Consider the following 12,616-nt stretch of genomic DNA (forward strand, 5'->3'; position numbering starts at 1 on the left):
TCCTGGCCATTACAGGCCAGTTAGCCTAACTTCAGTACCAGGCAAACTGGTTGAAACTATAAAAGAACAATTATCGGACATACAGATGAACACAATATGTTGGGGAAGACTCAACACAGCTTTTGTGAAGGAAAATCATGCTTCCCCCATCTGTTAGAATTTTTTGAGGGCGTCAACAAGTATGTGGATGAGGGTGATCCAGTTGAGATAGTGTACTTGGACTTTCAGAAAGCCTTTGACAGGGTCCCCCACCAAAGGCTCTTATGCAAAGTAGGCAGTTATGGGAAAAGAGGGAAGGTCCACTCAGGGATGAGTAACTGGTTAAAAAACAGGAAACAATGGTAGGAATAAATGGTCAGTTTTGACAGTGGAGAGGGGTAAATAGCAGGGTCCCCAGAGATCTGTAATGGGACCAGTGCTGTTCAACATATTCATAAATGACCTAGGAAAAGGGTGGCAAAGTTTGTCAGCGATACAACATTACTCAAGCTAGCGAAGTCCAAAACTGACTGTTAAGAGTTACAAAGGGATCTCACAAAACTGGGTAAGAAAATAGCAAATGAAATTCAATGTTGACAAATGCACATTGGAAAACAATACCAACTGTACATACATAATGATGGGGTCTAAATTAGCTGTTACCATTTAAGAAAGATCTTGGAGTCAGTTTGGATAGTTCTCTGAAATCATCCATTCAATGTGCAGGGGCTGTCAAAAAAGCTAAAAAAAGTTTAGGAACCATTAGGAAAGTGATAGATAAAATAAGACAGAAAATATGCCACTATATAAATCCATGATATGCCCACTGCTTGAGTACTGCATGCAGTTCTTGTGGCCCCATCTCAATAAGCATATTAGAAATAGAAAAGGTACAGAGAAAAGCAACAAAAATGATTAAGGCTATGGAACAGCTTCCATAGGAGGAGAGATTAAAAAGATTAGGACTTTTCATCTTGGAAAAGAGACGAATAAGGGGAGATATGATAGAGGTTTATAAAATCATGAGTGGTGTGGAGAAAGTGAACAGAGAAGTGTTATTTACCCCTTCACCTAACACGAGAACCAGGGGTCACCTAATGAAATTAATAGGCAGCAGGTTTAAAACAAACATAAGGAAGTACTTCTTCACACAATGCACAGACAACCTGTGGCACTCGTTGTCAGGGGATGTTGTGACGGCCAAAAGTATAACTATGTTAAAAAAAAAAGAACTAGATAAGTTCATGGAGGATAGGTCCAACACTGGATATTTGCCAAGATGGTCAGGGATGCAACCCGTGCTCTGGGTGTCCCTAAACCTCTGACTGCCAGAACCTGAGACTGGATGACAGAGGACTGATCACTCCAAATTGCCATGTTCCACTCATTCCCTCTGAAGCCTCTGGAACCAGCTACTATCGGAAGACAGGTTACAGGGTTAGATGGACCATTGGTCTGACCCAGTATGGCCCTTCTTATGTTCTTAGTCATTGACCTTGTTCCTGATGTAAGTCCTACCAAGGACCTTAAATCTGGGAAAGGGTTAAATGCAAGATGCCAGGTTTTATCCTTACTCTTGTTTTCCAGTAGACATTCACTTACCAGAGCCATGTATTCTGTCACCACCATAAGGTAAATCTTATCTTATTGGACTAAGAACTCTATTTGTGCCTTAGAACCCAAAATATGTGAAACTGCCCACTATTGCTCCATTTGAAATATTGCTGTCACCATGTGGTGCCTGTTAAGGTAATCCCACTTAGCAGAACTCATTTTTCACACGGTTGTTCCTTGGATAGTCTGTCCTCAGTGTGTTTCTGCTGTTCTGCTCCTTGCAAAGAGCACATTTAATTTTAAAGGGGGGAAATTTACAGTTGTGAAGGGCTATTTTGTTGATAAAATGTACATGCAGGGGAGCAATATCTCCCTGGACCTGGTCTATCACATCATCTCATCTACACACAATGCACCTACTGACAGTATTGTAAGGTGAGCAGATTTCATTCATCCTAGTCCTCTTTGCATTGCGGTTTTATCTGGCTTTAGGGAAGAAAAGAAACCACCCGCAGACACACTGAGAAATTAATTTCTTTGACTTACGTTTTGGAACAGGTATAATTAGACAATGACAGAAATAGCAAAGAAGCAAAATAAATATATTTAGTAAAAATAAAACAGGCAGAAAAAATAATACAGCAACATGGCAAAATACATCTGATAGAAGAAATCTGTAATCCTTGAGCTCCAAAGAGCTTATCCCATGCTAGATGGAAACGGATCTCTTCCACAGAGAGACCTGGGTTAGTGTCAACCATTCTCAATCCTCTATTGACACTCCCCACCCCAAGTGACTAGCACTTCTAAAGAGAATATACATGTAGGAATTGAATGTCAAGAGCACAGGAGAGCAAGAAACCTCAAGGTAGTGTTGGCTCCTCCACAGCAGGAGAGAAACTTTATATTGAAGTTTAAGGAGGGTGACAGTTACCTGCACCTTGGTTTCTAGACCAGACATTTTGTCCCTGTTACAGTCCTAATCACATAAATCATGTCAGGAGGACACACTCGCCTCATAGAATGGCATCACTCTTCACACATTCTTGAAATGAGTCCTTTCTTTAGCACAGGATAGTTTAAATTAAGAAATACTACATCCCCAGGGTCAGGGTGCTGTGTGTTCCACCTATATTAAATTGTTGGTTTATCTGCCCCAACAAATGCAGGGCAGAACGGTCTGTGTGATTTGTCATACAAATCCCTGAATGCACGAGTCTTTTGGAATAACTTCATAAAAACAGTAAAATGCTGAGGCTGCTATGACTATCAGAAGGGAAAATGTTTTTAACGTTAAGCAACCAGATCTATAAAAATGAGATCAGGACCCATTTTTATCATTAAAGTCAAAAGTAATTAGTAGAATGAAATTTGTGTCCCTGGGTGTGGCAGGCAGAACAGCGGAAATGGTTCACATTTCTCTCCTTAGAAGCAGGAGAAACACAGAAACGGGTGAATACATACACATGGATAGAGAAATACTACTACAGATGATTGTGTTTTTCTCTCTCACACAATCAAACAATACCTTTCAGCTAACAAAACTAACTCAAGTATATAGGCCAATGAAAACAGAGCTTCACAGTCAGGCGCTTGCAAAAACGAGGCAAGATTTGTTCACCGACTCCTCAGTGAGGATTTTCTTTGCTGCAAGGCTAGTGTTATGTCCCAGCTGAACAGCAACATTTTGTAAACAGTAAAAATATGTAGATACAGTACTTTCCCCCTTCTTGCCTTGTGTTTTGCCCCTGATGCTACCTCCCCACCAGGCCAACAGGACATTCCATTAACTCAAATAGCAATAGCACTTTTGAAGAGATAAACGTTCTCTCTGCTTCTGGCAGGGACTGACTAGGTTTTTTAAGTTATTGTTCTTAGATGTGCTCATTTCCCATCTCCTTTAAGCAGGAAAAGGCCTGGAAAGAGAACGACTAAGATGCTTTGTGAGCAACGAGTACAGCACTGGTTCGGGCTGACACTTGGGTAATTCTATCTTCTCCATCTCTACCTAACAGAAAATAAGTGACATCAGTAGAGCAGCCAGAGACCCAGCACCCCAACCTACAATGAACTGAGCACACTGGGATTGAAGGGCGGTACAGGTACTGTCAGCCAAGTGTTAATGACATAAAGACAAGCATGAGTCAAGCTGTCATGTAAAATCGCACAAGGAAAACCCATCTTAAACTGGCACTGTACTGGTGTGTTAGGTGTACCTCTGCTATCTGCTGGGTGGAATGGCAGGCCTGCTCAAATAGCTATCCATTCTCTCCACTAGCTGAAATAAAGGAAATGGACAAACATTTGAATAGGTATAATTCAACCCAGCAGACAAGCAGCGGCGCATGCAGGGAAACCAGGACGTTATTCTACTGATCAGGTCACAAGTGATCATGGAAATCAAAGTTTGTATGTAAATGTACTTAGCATGACAAGCATTAGTTACCCCCACAATTCCAGTATGGATGCTTTAGAGGGCAAGAAATTATACATTCATTTAAAAACAAAAACAGTGCTCTGATAAGCACTCTTCGTCTGCAGCTCGAATTCCAGGCTGTTCAACACCTATTTTTCCAAACATCCAATCCATTCACCTCCAATGGCAGTAGATCCAAGCACACTTAGGTTGATTCTGCATGGCTCACAGGCAATCCAATCTGCGATATGGGTTTTCAGATACCATAGATATCATAGATATTATCGTAGTCAGAGTCCTCCTCAAAGTCATCACTGTCATAACTGCTCATCGACAAGATGGAATAGATAGAAGAAATGATACTGCTCTCACTGTCCGTGGCTGGGTTCACTAAGACATCCTGTTTCTCTGCATTCAAAACATACACAGATACTGTAGTTAGCTGGTGGCTAGATTACAGTCAGTGCTAATTGCTAGAATTCTCTTTGAAACTTTAGTACCTCCTCTTACTGCCACACTGTACGCTTTACAGCAAGTTTTTCAAGCTGTAGGTCTGGAGACCATCTGCGTGGGGCTTGTCTTTTGTATTTATAATCTTGAAAAAACAACATGAATGGGATTTTCTTTGATTTCTTGTATGCTTATTCCAGTTCCAACAGGGCTGCAGGAATAGCACTGAGGGCAAGGAGACATTCTCTTCACCTCTTGTTAATGCTCTCCCTGTTGGCACCCAACCAAATGCTCCCTTGTTGGTACCAATCAATGTGGAGTCGCCAGAGGAGATTGCAGCAGCTGGCTACCTCAGAGCCTTATCAGTAGGGAGGGTGAAAATGAACAAAGTCAAAGAGGGGCATCAAGGAGCAAAAGACTTTGGAAGACAACAAGGGCTCCATTCAAGCCTCTGGAAACTAAGAGCCTGCTGGGGCAGGGACTGTCTGCTGTTACTTGTTTGCAGAGGCCCTAATCTTTGACTGGAGTTCTTAGGTGCTATTGGAATATAACTAACCATTCCCTGTTGAGCCTGTCTCCCAGCCAGTTCCCTTCTGGAATCCACGTATAACTGGAGCTCAGTCCAGTTTCAGCCAATCTTTCCACCACTGCATAGAAACAAGCTCATCCATCTCACTGAAATGTGTCAAAATAAAGGCTATTATAAAGCTTTCTTTGCCTTAGTATTCTATTAATAGTTAAACAGTGTATCGGGCTCACATGAAGGTGGATAAAATCCTGAGAGGATAAAATGTTTGAGAACCACTGATTTCCTGTATGTGAGAATGAAGTGGATTCCCATAAAGACACCATTTCATCTGGTCACATTAACTCCACGACAAGACACTTCAATGCTGCTTTGGTGTACTCTACAGATGTGCATATTAGGATATTACACCTGAGCAGAGTCAGTTCTGCAGAGATGAAAGCAATCCATGAAGCAGTGCTGGAAAGCCTCTGAGCAGTGCAGCATTTTCTGAGGGAATCAGACTGATTTGGCTAAAGGTGGTTTTTTTCAGGTTAGCATTGACAATGTTTAGTGATGTCATTCTGTTTCACCAAGGAGGATCTGAAATATTTCAAAAGCACCTTTCGTTAGGATGGATCCCAAAGAGCTGTACACATTATACATAAAAGGGATCATGCACCCTCCTCTAAAAGGGAACCAAGTAGTGATTTAACAGCACACAGAAACAACCGTTTTTAGGAAGAGCAGTGGAGAATAAATTCTGTATTTCAGCACCTAGATAGTAGTGATGGGTGCTCTAGAAACAGATTTGGAACAGGGATGTAGAATGGTGTTACCCACATTGGAATTGTGTCAGGATATCAGCTTCACACCCTTACTACTCTTGTTTTAATGACAAGTGGACAGGACCATGGTTTTGTGCCTCAGTCATGCTGAGGCACTAAATTCAATATTCACTCAGAGGGAAGAGTGAGCAACCTGCTGAATGAGCAACACTACATGCAGCACTCCAGTTATCTTCAGTGGTCTCCCACCCAATGCCAACTATAAATTACCCCTCTAAAAAAGCAGATTAGAAAACAATATCCAGCAACTGTGTTCTGGTGCCACGCTTCTCGCTGGCATGTTGCCCATGGAACTTGCCAAACAGCCCTCCCACCACTCAGCTTTCATATTGATCTATAGCCAGTAGGTTTAATCCACTGTCTAGAAGTCACTTGGTAGATTTTTCAAGACCTACTCTGAGCAATGATAGTTTATTAAAAAATATCTCCAAATAAACTAATACTGCTTGGCCTCTAATAGTGAAGTCTTCCCACTTCCCTGGTTTGTAGGGTTCATACGATATAGTCTCTAGAAAGCTGCCCAAAATATTTTACAATGCAACAATCTGGCTATGTAACCTATTCTAAACCGTTTCCCATCCTAACCACTGAAAAATCTATTGGAAATACTGACACAGCTTTAACCTCATACAGGAATAAAGGTTCATTCCCAGGACTCTGTGCATTTCTAGTGCATTCCTGTGGTATACAGATGCCAAAGAAAGTTCTGTTGAGGACACGGAGACAAAGACTGCATTTCTCACACCTCATCCACCCACCTCTCACCTTTGCGCTCTCGGATGAGAGCCAGGCGGTGCTCCTTCATCTCCAAGTTCAAGTTTTCTACCATCCTGTCAATGCAGTTGTCCAGAACCAGGGAGCGCGTCTTGGATTGTATCTCCCGCCTGCAGATGGGACACTCCACTTTACGTTTCATCCATTCATTGATGCAGTAGGAGCAGAAGCTGTGTGCACAGTTCAGAGTGACAGCCTGCAAAGGTCAGGAGGAAGAATACCATCAGAGCACTGAGATTGGGATAAAAAATTCCTGTGAAACTAGCAAAACATCACATGGGCATTTCCTCTTAGAGAAAATATTACAGTGCCCTTCTTTAGTACCTGCTGTCCAAGGATCACACAGTACTTATGAAACAACCAAGCCTCACAAGCCAAGATACATAGAGATTATCCCTATTTTTCAGATTGAAAAAATGATAAGTGAAGTAATTTACCCAAGATTACAGCAAATCTGTGGCACACTCGGGAAGAGAACCAAGAACTTCAAAATTCCAGTCCCGAGCCTTAAACACTAGACCATGCTTCCAATTTAAAGTATATTTCCTGAGGCACCACTCCATAGTGAAACTAGATGGAGTTTAATTTTCTGATTCTCAGACACTAGAACAAGGCCATTGTGTTCAGGTTTCCACTGCTACGAAGGAATTTCTAAATGACCCGTTTAAACTAAAATAAACATTTCTATTCATACTTTAATAGCCGACATTTCAGGCCTAATCTGAGTTGAGTGTCCCTTCTAGGATTACTGAAGGGGAGTCAAATTCTACCCTTATTTATAGCTATGCAACCCCAGTTAATTCAATGTAATTGTGTACGTGTAACTGACAATAGACAGTGACAATATTCAGCAAGGGGAGCAAAACACAAAAATTTTGGTCAGTGTGAATAATTTCCTAGATCTAAAGAGAACAAATATAAATAAAAAGAATGGGATTGTTCTCTGTACTGAAGTAGCTGCCAATTTTAAAAGCTTCTTAAATCCTTTCCCTTCCAAACAAAGCCATGTCAGTCACTGTACCTCAATGAAGTGTTCAGAGCAGATTGTGCACTGCAGCTCATTCTCCAGTACATCATTCATCTGACTCAAAACCTCCTCCTTTTGCGCTCTCGCCTTCTCCTTCTCCTCCTGTAAGGAAGACACACATGGTCATCTGCTGAGGAGCAAAGGGTTTACCAAATAAGGGGTGGAGGAGCAGTGGAGGAAAGAGACGGATACAGCACACAATCCCAGGGTTTTCTTGTCTCAGGTCTGCATTCTTTCTATATGGAAAGGAGAAGAAAGGGGTTTCAAATCGGCAACCACAGCAGTACAGAGAACAATCCCAGCCAGTGCAGAGATAGTTGTTACAATACATAGTTTCAACGACTGATGTCCTACTTTGGTGAAGAAGGTGCAAGCTGAGTCAGTCTTTCCAGAGTATCTTCCAGATCTTTCCTAACTACTTAAAGGATATTTCCTAGAAGCAAAAATTCACCGCAGGATGAACTCGGCATAAAAGATCTAAGGTCTGAAGAACTATTGTAGCAGCAGGAATAGATATATATATATCAATATATATTTTGCCTCAATATAATGCTGTCCTCGGGAGCCAAAAAATCTTACCGCGTTATAGGTGAAACCACGTTATATTGAACTTGCTTTGATCCACCGGAGTGCGCAGCCCCGCCCCCCCCGGAGCACTGCTTTACCGCGTTATATCCGAATTTGTGTTATATCGGGTCGTGTGATATCGAGGTAGCGGTGTATCTGTTCAGCCAAAATGGTTCAAATGGAGGAGTGCAACAAAATAAGTAAAGCTTGGGAATTTAAGATGCTTCCTTGCTCTCGTGGAGTGAAATGTAACAGGTTGCTAGTCACCAAGGTATACTAGGCATCTGGTCTACTTCCTAAGTAAAATGGAGAAAGTCACAACCGAAGCTACATTTAAAACAATCCTAAGGTTGTGAAAGAACTGAAAGTCAAAGGAAATGCAGCCAAAGATGGGAGATGCCATGTCCTCCTAGAGTAGGCACAATAGGGAGCTCTCTCGATTGCTTTCCATCATGCCCTAGTGCAGGAGACATGCCTTGTTTCAGTCAATTCCTTTGCTCTTTTCAGTCCCAGATAGAAATCGTTGCAGTTTTAATTATATGAACTTTAACAGAAAGTAAAACACTAGCTTTCAAACTCACTCAGTCTGGTAGGGCTTTTTTTGAGGGAGGGAAGATTGGGCCACTGCTCCTGCACATTGTGCCATGTTCCTTTGCTCTGCACTCTCTCTTTGAGTTTGAGCATCCTCCACTAATGCCTATTCACAGTGCCACTCCATATAGGGGACTGTCCAAGCAAGACATCTTGTCCCTGCCATCTGGAAAGCAAGCCAGTCACCTCCTCAATATACAAGATTTCCATTGCTCCAGGCAATAGGAAGCTTTGAGGAAAGTACTGAACAACCTGTTTCCTCCATGGCAGCAAATTGTGCTGCTCTAATGAACAGAACAGAAAAATCAATTTCTGTTCAGTACCTTAGTCTCTTCCAACTCTTTATTCTTAGCTTGAATTATCTCTTCAAAATCCTTCTTATTACGGCTCAGCTCATCCATCAGGGCACGATGCTGTGAAAATATAAATCAAGAGAGAGTCTCATAACTTGCCCCAATGAAACGTACATGCTCCCTACCATCCTACTCACTCATTGATTTTTGCCATTTTTTTACTGAATCAATGCAACATGAGCCCAACTCCTAGGGATTTAAGGACTCCAATTACTTCTTTAGATGAGGAACCAGAAGGATCAGTCTTCTATAAGCAAGTAAAATGTATGCCACACAGTAACGCACAACAGGAAAAAACTCAAGCACTAAGCAAACAGACTCACAGTTAAAAAGGGTAATACCCTTATGTAATACATACATCTCTGGGGAGATATAAATCATACCCCAGTTGTGCCTCACTACACCAGGTAGTGGCATAGGAATTTGGGGGTTAAATCCCAAGAGGTTCCAGGGTTTTCCAGCTCCCAGTGGGAGTGTCTCCTTGGGCTGAGAGTAACCAGGATAGCCCTAGTTAGCTTCTTATCCATAACTCAGGCCTTGTCTACACTAACACTTACTTCTGTATAACCTATGTCGCTCAGGGATGTGAATAATCCACACCCCAAGAGCTGGTATGGATAGCGCTATGCTGGCCGGAGAGCTTTTCCCACCGATATAGCTACCACCTGTCGCAAAGGTGGCGTTATTATGCTGATAGGAGAGCTCTCCCGTCGGCAAACAGCATCTTCACCAGACGCACTGCAGCTGTGCCGAAGTAGCGCTTCTAGTGTAGACTAGGCTCTGAGCCTAACAAAAAATCTGGACTCCTTTCAGGAAGGAGCAGATGGTGCTGCCTGCTTAGACCCCAGGACAAGGAGCAATGGAGACACAAGAGCTGTCCCATTCACATTAATTTACTTTAGTATTTAAACACAAAAAACAGATGAACAAAGTTCCTTTATTTTGGTCAGGCTAGAAAAAAATATAAATAAACCTGAAACCCAAGAGGACTCTTTCTACTTAACCTGGGATATTCCTACTGAGTATGTCCAGCTGCCTGGACTCCAGCCCCACTGTCTGAATTTTTTGTACTACACCTCTACCTCGATATAACGCTGTCCTCGGGAGCCAAAAAATCTTACAGCGTTATAGGTGAAACTGCATTATATCAAACTGGCTTTGATCCACCAGAGTGCGCAGCCCCCCCCCCCCCCGAGCACTGCTTTACCGCGTTCTCTCCGAATTCGTGTTATATCGGGGTAGAGGTGTAGTTAAATTAGAATTAAGCAGGATGGAAACTGATTTATGTTCTTTGAAGTCTGACATCTAAATATCGAGATAACAGATTTAAGTATTGTACTGGCACCATCACCGTTGTACCTGGCTAATTTCACCACCGACATGGCATGTTTCATAAGCTCCCAAAAGCTGACTGAAAGGAAGAGTTTTAGTTTCAAGCTGAAACTCACAGAAGTGACTTTCTAACACATATGCTAGTTACAAAGGACAAGTCAGTCAGAAGCAAGGAAGCTTTCATCTTCAGCCTCTTGCTAAAAAGCTGAATTCTAAGTCTGGGCTACATGAGATTCTGAATGTAGAGCACACTCAGGATGAATGAGGGAAGTATTTGATAAATCTGAAACCCTTATATAAGTTCAACATTTTATGCAAAATCAATGTATTCGTTATTTCATTTCTAGGAGTACATGCCCTCTAATCTTTCTTAACAAATGACTAATTAGAATGTAGATGAGTTAATATCTTTTATTGGACCAATTTCTGTTGGTGAGAAAAACAAGTTTTTGAGCTACACAGAGCTCTTTTTCAGAGTCTTGAAAAGATACTGAGGTCTGGTCTACTCTACAGACCTATATCAGTATAACTATGTCACTGAAGATTGTGAAAAAACCACTCCCCTGAGCGACGTAGTAATACTGACCTAACCCCACATCTAGACAGCACAGGAGAAGTTCTCCCATCAACACGGCTACTGACTCTCAGGAAGGTGGATTAACTATTCCAGGAGCTCTCCTGTTGGCATAGAGCAGTGGTCCCCAAACTTTTTACCTCCTCCCCCTCCCCCCCACGTCCTCCCAGGTCCAGGAGCAGGGCCACGGCTGGGGGGGGGGAGGAGGAGACACAGACAAGGGTAAAATGGTGGAGCCTGGTGCCACAGCAGGGGGTGGGGATGGGAGCACAGCCTTGGGCAGGGCCAGCAGCCAGGACCCTGGGTGCAGGGCCAGCAGCTGGAGCCCCAGTGTGGGCCTGACAGCTAGGGCCGGAGCCAGGGCCAGGAGTGGAGCTGGGTGGCGCTCCCTCCCCAGCCCCAGCCATGCCCCCCCGAATGGGGGCACATCCCACAATTTGGGGACCTAGCGTAAAGCATCTTCATTAAAGCACTAAAGTGACACAGCTGTATCAGTGCCACGAGTGTCACCGCTAAATACAAGATGAACAGATAGTTTAGTATAAGTAGTTAGCACATATTCTAAGGGCCCATTCAAGGTGAAGTGGTCTGATAACACCCCTTTAGTCATAGAACCAAAAGTGGGGTTAGTGGGTTACAGATTGTTGTAATACACCATAAATCCAGTGTCTTTCTTAAGACCATGAACTGGCCACCCAAATACCCAGAGAAAATCTGCTTTAATACAGAAATAAACCCCCCTCCAACCGCACTCTAGTTGTCACCTATCACCCCACAATGAACCCCATATGGGGTATCAAACAACTACAACCCAGACTCGATGGGGACCCCTCCTGAAAGAATTCTTTCCTGAACCCCCCAGTCTCTCCAAGCTCATCATCAGAAGCAAGCTCCCCAGAGATCAGGATGCACCAACTCAAAGCGGCACCAGACCCTGCCAGAACAGATGAAAAACCTACAGACATATCTCCGCTACTACAATGATCAACACCCCCCCTCACCCCCTCCCGACAATACACCTTTCAAGATCCTTGAGTCCTACACATGCCTATCACAACATGTGGTGTACCTCATCCAGTGCACTAACTGCCCCAACAACAACTAGGTGGATGAAATCAGACAATCACTATGCTCTTGAAAGAACTCACACAGGAAAATGATAAAAGACAAAACACACCATATAACAAAGCGATCAGTCTATATCTGACCTATCAGTCCTCATCCTCCAAGGAAACCTCCACAACACTTTCAAAAAACAAGCCTGGGAGCTTAAATTCCTAACTGTGCTTGATACTAAAAATCATGGTCTTAATAAAGACACTGGACTTTATTACAACAATCTGTAACCCATTAATCTCACTTTTTGTCCTATGACTAAAGGGGTGTTAATGGGCCACTTCACCTTGAATGGTCCCATCAAATATGCGCTAACTACTTATGGTAAATTTCAGAGTAGCAGCCCTGTTAGTCTGTATCCGCAAAAAGAAGAACAGGAGTACTTGTGGCACCTTAGAGACTAACAAATTTATTAGAGCATAAGCTTTCGTGGACTACAGCCCACTTCTTCGGATGCATATAGAATGGAACATATATTGAGGAGATATATATACACACATACAGAGAGCATAAACAGGTGGGAGTTGTCT

The 12,616-nt window shown here is 42.7% G+C and overlaps 1 protein-coding gene across 9 annotated transcripts in view; it reads right to left on the bottom strand.

The window, feature by feature from the left end:
• Positions 1-2,114: 2,114 nt before the first annotated feature.
• The window catches only part of RNF8 (ring finger protein 8), a 33,093-nt gene continuing 22,591 nt past the window's right edge, over positions 2,115-12,616 (bottom strand). For 3 of the 9 annotated variants that reach the window (XM_034764832.1, XM_034764825.1, XM_034764833.1), the window contains exons 5-8: positions 9,035-9,124; positions 7,548-7,655; positions 6,518-6,722; positions 2,115-4,357 (exon numbers count right to left, since the gene is read on the bottom strand). In XM_034764832.1, coding sequence (XP_034620723.1) covers positions 4,206-4,357; positions 6,518-6,722; positions 7,548-7,655; positions 9,035-9,124 — 555 coding nt within the window. In that variant the 3' untranslated portion in view covers positions 2,115-4,205. Of the gene's footprint in view, positions 5,508-6,510; positions 6,723-7,547; positions 7,656-9,034; positions 9,125-12,616 lie in introns of all 9 variants that reach the window. The other 6 variants (XR_004645030.1, XR_004645031.1, XM_034764830.1 and 3 more) reach the window with 6 other exon arrangements.

Source organism: Trachemys scripta, chromosome 3 (genome assembly GCF_013100865.1).
Source record: "Trachemys scripta elegans isolate TJP31775 chromosome 3, CAS_Tse_1.0, whole genome shotgun sequence".
In the NCBI taxonomy this organism is placed as follows: Eukaryota; Metazoa; Chordata; order Testudines; family Emydidae; genus Trachemys; species Trachemys scripta.